A 7500-nucleotide genomic window follows, 5' to 3' on the forward strand; every position below is an offset into this window, starting at 1 on the left:
AGCGTTTCCTGAACCGCGATATGCATATAACTTCCATAATATGGAAAAAAAACCAATGGAAGTCAATGGGAACCAGAAACGACCCACTTTTGTGTTTAACAGAAAAAAGCTACTCGTACAGGTTTGCAAAAATTGAAAGGGTGAGTAAACGATGTCAGGGTTTTCGTTTTAGCATGAACTACCCCTTTAATCAGCGCGCAGTATGAATGAAGATCTGACCCGTATCTTTGAGTTTCTCCCCATCCTCTCGTAACCAGTCGAGCCCAAAGACTAGCAGCTTGATTAGCAGGTGTTTGAGTCGGAGACGTCTCGCTCGTCTTCTCTATGGGTGACCTTTGCATTGCGTCCCGATCGTCAGCGTCGACATATGGAGCGTACGACAGCATCACGACCGGTGCGTAAAAAAGGGTTTGACGCGGAGAAGTGTGAACGATCCATTAAAGATGTCCGCCGGCGTATATGAAGTGTGACAGAAGTGTGTTAAAATCACACTGATCCTTTAATCTCCGGACGCACCGCCAATAGAGCGGCCACACCACGCCATTCACATGTAGATTCGATTAGCCGCTAACAGCATTGATTATTTGGAGCGCGTGTGCAATTGAGAGAAAAGTCCACATGTGAGGGTCACGAGGTCTGGCGTATCCGTGGCCGGCTCTGTCACCCATTAGGATCCGATGTCAGAGCTCATAAAGGAGCGCGGCGGTCTGTTCTGGGTTGTTATAGTTTGTCCACATCAAAGAGAGCCTGTAACGGCGGAGTTATTGCTGCCAGACGCTAGAGGAGCCCATCTGTGAATCTGGTGCCGTGACCCGGATCTCATTCTGGACTAACGCACAGCTGATGCCAGTCTCGCGGTCTCTCGTTTCCCTCCATCTGTTCGCCTCATTCGCACTCTTTACGAACCGCGTCGAGCCGACGACGTGAAACATCTCAGAGTAGGTTACAGCGAGTCATTTAACAGGCGCTTTTATCCGAACTGAGAAATGAGGGTAAATGACGGCAGATGCAGGATTCGTTGGCTCATTGTAGAAATTCATGATTTTATTAGCTAACCTAAACAAAGTTATCTACAGCTTAATGGGTTTGGTGTAATCTAAATGTATAATTCAAATATTTTTTTATGTTATACAATATATTTCATATTTTTAAGTATTAGAAGATAAATATGCAAAACACGTACAAATTTAAATATTTATGCGCATAATGGAATCATCCAAATTATTTTTGTAATATGTATGTAAATATAAATACACGTAAAAAATATATTTTATTATTTACTGTTTTATTGTTAGATATTTAATATATATATATATATATATATATATATATATATATATATATATATATATATATATATATATAAATGTGGAAAATAAATTTAAGTAAAATAAAAATAAACATAGAATAATAATATTATAAAACATGTAAAAATATATTTTACTAAACATACAATTATGTAAAATACATAATGAAAAATATTATTATTTCTATATAATATTATGGAAAAAAGTAAAGTGCATTTTTTACATCATTCTGTAATATTGTTTTTCTTTAACATATATATTATTTTTATTATTTTACACACACGCACATAATTATGTAAAATGCATATAAATGAAACAATTAGGATATACAAGTGTAAAAATTTAAATGTATACCTAGTTACAAATATTTATACAGCTTTTCACGAAATGTACATTAGGAAGGATAATATTTGATCCCTTTTAATTTTTAGTCATCAAAATAGCAGTACAGTAAACAATATATATATACTGACAACAAAGTGCTACTGAATGTGTCCTAAATAACCAACGTTGTCCATCCCAAATCAAATCTGATGTGTGTGTGTGTAGTTGTGTGTGTATTCACTCCGATCTCCGTCTCTGGTCTGTCCAGTCACACGAGTCAGAGCACATGTGTTAGTTTAGTGTGTGTGTGTGTGTGTGTGTGTGTGTGTGTGTGTTTTTAGTGTGCGTCTCCGACAGATGTAAACAGCTGGAATAGACAAACAAACAGCCTGGTCTCGTGTAGCGCTCCGGAAACCCGTCCGATTTTTGTTAATACGGTTTTGGGGGAAATAAATGTAGAAAAATAGCACTGAGCCCCAAATGCATACCATTTCTGTGGCATTGAATACAATTCTACGCACATTTTAAATTGAAATAAAAATGCTGTTTCATGGATGAATAAAAACGTTTTCTGCATTTATTGTGCTTTGTATTTTTTGCGCAAAGCTAAAATGTCCTCATTTATTTACATATAAATTGCAATGCAGTCATATGCTGAAATATCACTGTTGTTACTTTTTTTCTCACCAAATTAAAATATCACATTTTTGCTTTTTCTAAAATTACTACGCATATTATTTATCCTTAAAACTCGATTTTTCTCCATTTTTAATCTTTTCTTTTTAAATAGTTGATCTGAATTAAATTGCAAAGGCTAGTAAAAAGCACGTACTGCTCATTTTTCACGCCGATCCGGGATGTTTTGATCTGTTTGGTATGAATAAGCGTATGAATCAGCGCCAGCTCTAAAGCAGAACCCATGCAAGATCAGAATTAGGGAAACCATGTTGAGTTGATTACTCAGTGTTTACGAGAAACTTGTCATCTGGTTGCAATATCTTTACACAGCCCACAGCGCGCGCACACACACACACACACACGCGCACACACACACACACACACTCTATCAGGAGGCGGTGAATCATCTGTGTATTGATCTGTGCTTGCGTCTGACAGTTGATAAAGCTTTTCCTTGTAACTGAGCTCCAGTAAATGAGTGGTTTCCTTCCTGCTCGCGTCTGCTTTCAGATATCCCTTCTGTCCCTTCTTCATTCATCAGACTGATCCGCCGCTTCTCTCGAGTGTCATCGGGGTTTTACTGGCTGCAAGGAAGAAAGAGATCTCTTTATGTTTATGCCTGTTTCTCCAAAGAGCACTTGGAGATTTTTGCTGTCTTGTAAATTGATACTTAATTGAAACTTAGTTTAGAGCTCCATTCATCTCACTGAGCAATGAAAGAGCAAGCGTTGAGCAGTACTTCTGATTTTGACCTTTAAAAAAAAATATATGTATATATATATGTATATATGTATATATGTATGTATATATGTATATATGTATGTATATATGTATATATGTATGTATATATGTATATATATATATATATATATATATATATATATATATATATATATATATATATATATATATATATATATATATATATATATATATGTGTATATATATATATATATATATATATATATATATATATATATATATATATATATATATATATGTATATGTATGTATATGTATGTATATATATATATATATATATGTATGTATATATGTGTATATGTGTATATATATATGTATATGTGTGTGTATATAGGTATTCTATAAATATAAGTTAAAATTTTTTTAATAATTTAATAATTCAAATATATCTAATAATGTAATGGAATAAAAATATAGAAAATAAATAATTTAAAATGGAAAATAATTCTATAATATTATTCTATTACACACACATATAAATATATATAAATATTATTATATCTGTGCACATACAATTATGTAAAATACATATAAATACTTTCAAATATTGCCTGTTTTAGCATAAAAGTATTATAGATTTTTAATTATCAGTAATTTCTATTATTCTTTTTGTTCTTTTGTTATTCTGTAACATATATGTTATTTGAATAATTTTAAACACTCTCACTCACATAATTATGTAAAATGCATATAAATTGGTATACACAAGTATAAGAATTAAAATACAGACATGTTTTCTGTACTGCTTTACACAAAATGCACATTAGAAAGAATACTATTCTTAAGACACAAAACCTGTGTTAAATGGCACAGCAATTGAATTATCGATTTTTATCTTATGTAAAAATATTTTTTGTACATTTCCTACCGTAAAAAAATATATGAAAACCCTAATATGCATGGCAAAGAGCTTCATATGGACAACTTTACAGGCATTTATATTTTTATATTTTGGCAGATTCCAGGTTATATTGTCCGATCCTAACAAACCATGTTATAATGAAAGCTTATTAATTCAGCTTCCGGATGATGTACAAATCTCAATTTAAAAATGATCCTCTCTGCGTGACATTAATTTCATAGCTCGCTCTGTGTGTTTTTCTTTCCGCCGGCCAGTCGAGCTCTTAGGCGCCTGCTGCTTGTGTTTGATGAGTGTGTGTGATTGTGTAGACAGAGGGCGCCGTGGACCCCGCATCACAGATGACATATAAAAGCATGTGCTGACCTCCCTTCTCTCTCTCTCTCTCTCTCTCCACAGACATTTCCAGAATTTCATTTTACACAGGTGAGTGACTTCATCCTAAACTCTTTCTCTGTGTGTGTTTGGCTCCGATGCGGACCCTCACCGCCGCTCTGTCGAGCTCCCCGCGCTTCAGTGTGTCACACGGGTCCAAAATAATGACAAATAGTGGCTAATGAAACTATAAAAGTCTACATATATATATGTATATATAAATACATATATAAATCAGAATGAATAGAAATCAGATATTTAGAAATAGTAGATATTTATGATTTAAAATAACAAAAACACAGATTAAGAAAACTGTAATATTGGTTAACTGCTATTAGTTAATATTCGTCTGCAGCATTTATTCCTAATTAATGTTGATATTTTATTACTTTTTGTTAATGCAATCCACATTTAATATATATATATATATATATATATATATATATATATATATATATATATATATATATATATATATATATAATGTATGTGTGTACATTTAAGAAAAAATTGTTTATATATTAAATATACAATATAATAATAATATAAATAATGCATATAGTTAATATTTTCAAAATATATACTGAATATGTGTGGAAATATATATAGATAATAAAAAAAACACTACACACATATATAGTATGTATACTAAAGCTTTTATTTTGGATCCGATTAATCGCAATGGTTTGACGGCATATATATGTGTGTGTGTGTGTGTGTGTGTGTGTGTGTGTGTGTGTGTAAGCATATTTCATAGTAAAATAGTCCCAAAAACCTGTTAATATCCTAGTACTTGTTTGTTATTATAAACACCCTGCTTCTGATTGTGTTTTTGTTCGCTGTGTGTGTGTGTGTGTGTGTGTGTGTGTGTGTGTGTGTGTGTTTGTTGGGGTCTTGAGGTTTTTCTTCATTAGTTCGGGGTCTCGCTGAGGTTGGTTTGACGTGGTAACGAGAGGAAATGAACTGATGAGTCATTAACGCCGGGCCACATTAATATTCATCAGAGCGTTCCTCGGGGTCCTGCGGGCGCCGGGCGGGACAGCCCCGGCCGTCTGGGGCCTCCGCCTCCGCTGCCATGGAAACGGCAGATTCACACGCACGTCATATTTTGCTGCGTTCAGAATATCATCCGGCGCGCAGCACTTGCGAGCTACTATTAAGGGATGATATGGAAATGCTCATTTCACTGTATGTCTGCTGCCTTTCACACACTATTTATTAGCATGAGATCTGCTTTCATTCGTGTGACAGAGCCTGATGGAGGCTGCAGTACAAGCCATTAATCATAATCCATCAATAAGTTGTCCAGAAAGGATCGGTGCAGTAGAGAACTTCACGATTCTATTGTGTAGAATTAGAGGTGAAGTGTAGGGATCATGTGAGCGACGCGGTCGGAAGCGGAGGAGTAGTTTGTGCTGCTGCGACATTAATGAGAAGCACCTGATTCTTCAGCATGTGTTGTGTTAAAAATGCAACTGTTACCCGTTCATCAACACTGCTGTGTTTAATTGCTGCACAGATGTGCTCTCTAGCATCTGTGTTTCCAATGCATATTTACTGCTTAATGCACACTATGTTTATTTATTTTAAATATTTTTTTCTATTTTCTTTCTTTCTTTCTATTTTACAATAAAATATATAATAACTACCATTTAAATAATTTTTTTATTCAGTTTTGGTTATATTTTAAGCAAAATCTTAGTAAATAATATATTATGATTTAATTTATTTATATTTTATATAAATTATGTTAATATAAGTATTTATTACTTTGTGTTATGTACTGTATTAATATATGAAACGCACTTAAAATGATTATATATTAATTATATATTAATATAAAATGCATTGCAGTCGTATTTATTTATTGATTGATTTAGTTATTCATTTTTAGATTAGATTTGAGAAAAATTATAATTGAATTCAATATATTAAAATTTGATATTTATACAAATATTTATGTATTGTTTGCTTTGTCGATTTAATATGTTTAATATGAATTATGCATTTAACCATTTATATAAATGATACATGTATATAAAATACATATTGTACAAATATTATAATTGTATTTATTTTAGATATTTATAACTATGTTATAATATAAATACATAATTATATATACATGATGCATTCATGTAATAATTGTTTTCATTTTTAGTAAATTGTAATTTTCTTGTTAAATGAAGCTTTCTTTCTTTCTAGTTGATTCCTCTCTGGTTTTGTACAGTTTCTTGATGTTATATTGTCTTCTGAAGCTGACTCTTGGGATGTGAAAGCTGAAAGGATACAATCGGCCTCCTGTAGTCCTGACCCCTCCTCGGTCCCGTCCTGTGTGTGTGTGTGTGTGTGTGCGTGTGTGCGTGTGTGTGCGTGTGTGTGTGTGTGTGCGTGTGTGTGTGTGTGTGTGTGTGTGTGTGTGTGTGTGTGTGTGTGTGTGTGTGTGTGTGTGTGTGTGTGTGTGTGTGTGTGTGTGTGCGCTGGAGCGTGGAGTGTGTCTTAGTGTGTCCTGCTGAGGGAGTCAGAGGCGTTTGTAAAGGCTTTTGTCAGGATCAGTGGGCCGGATGTGAAGGGTTTGTAAAGGAAAGAGCTGCACCCCTCCCTTCCCAGCAGCCTCTTTGTCTGGCGCTCTCTCTGTGCTCGTGAACACCCAGCACTGCTCTGAGTGTGTGAGTGTGTGTGTGTGTGTGTGTGTGTGTGTGTTGCATTATGGGATACAGCACTAAGGGTGCTTTGCATTTTTTACAGTAGGGTTATTGTAGTGAACTAAAAACTACTCAAAAACATTTTCATTACTTGAGTTGAAATAAAGTAAATTAAACATTTTAGTTCAGCTAGTGTCTCGTTTTTAATTGAGCTGAACTTGAATTACTATAATAACGGGACCGTCCTGTATGTCAGGGTTTGGATCCATCTGTGAGGATCCTGAATGAACGAGAGCTTTAGGAGGTCTCCTGCTGATGAAGACACACACACACGCACACACATACACACACACACACACACACACGCACACACACACACACACACAAACACAGACACACACACATACACACACACACACACACCCACACACACACATTTACATAACTAATGACTACAGAATAGCCCAAACCTCAGACCAGCCCCGAAAGCCCTGAAAATGTATTTACTTTATGAATCATGTCATCCTCCAGAGCAGCCCCAGTGAGCCTT

At 34.4% G+C, this 7500-nt stretch overlaps 1 protein-coding gene across 3 annotated transcripts in view; it reads left to right on the top strand.

The window, feature by feature from the left end:
• The window catches only part of ptk2aa (protein tyrosine kinase 2aa), an 82844-nt gene that overhangs the window by 20599 nt on the left and 54745 nt on the right, over positions 1 to 7500 (top strand). For 2 of the 3 annotated variants that reach the window (XM_043232988.1, XM_043232989.1), the window contains one exon: positions 4330 to 4356. The exons of the other annotated variant lie outside the window; for it this stretch is intronic. In XM_043232988.1, the coding sequence (XP_043088923.1) occupies positions 4330 to 4356 (27 nt within the window). The remainder of the gene's footprint in view (positions 1 to 4329; positions 4357 to 7500) is intronic. 3 annotated transcript variants of the gene reach the window in all.

Source organism: Puntigrus tetrazona, unplaced genomic scaffold (assembly GCF_018831695.1).
Source record: "Puntigrus tetrazona isolate hp1 unplaced genomic scaffold, ASM1883169v1 S000000746, whole genome shotgun sequence".
NCBI lineage: Eukaryota > Metazoa > Chordata > Actinopteri > Cypriniformes > Cyprinidae > Puntigrus > Puntigrus tetrazona.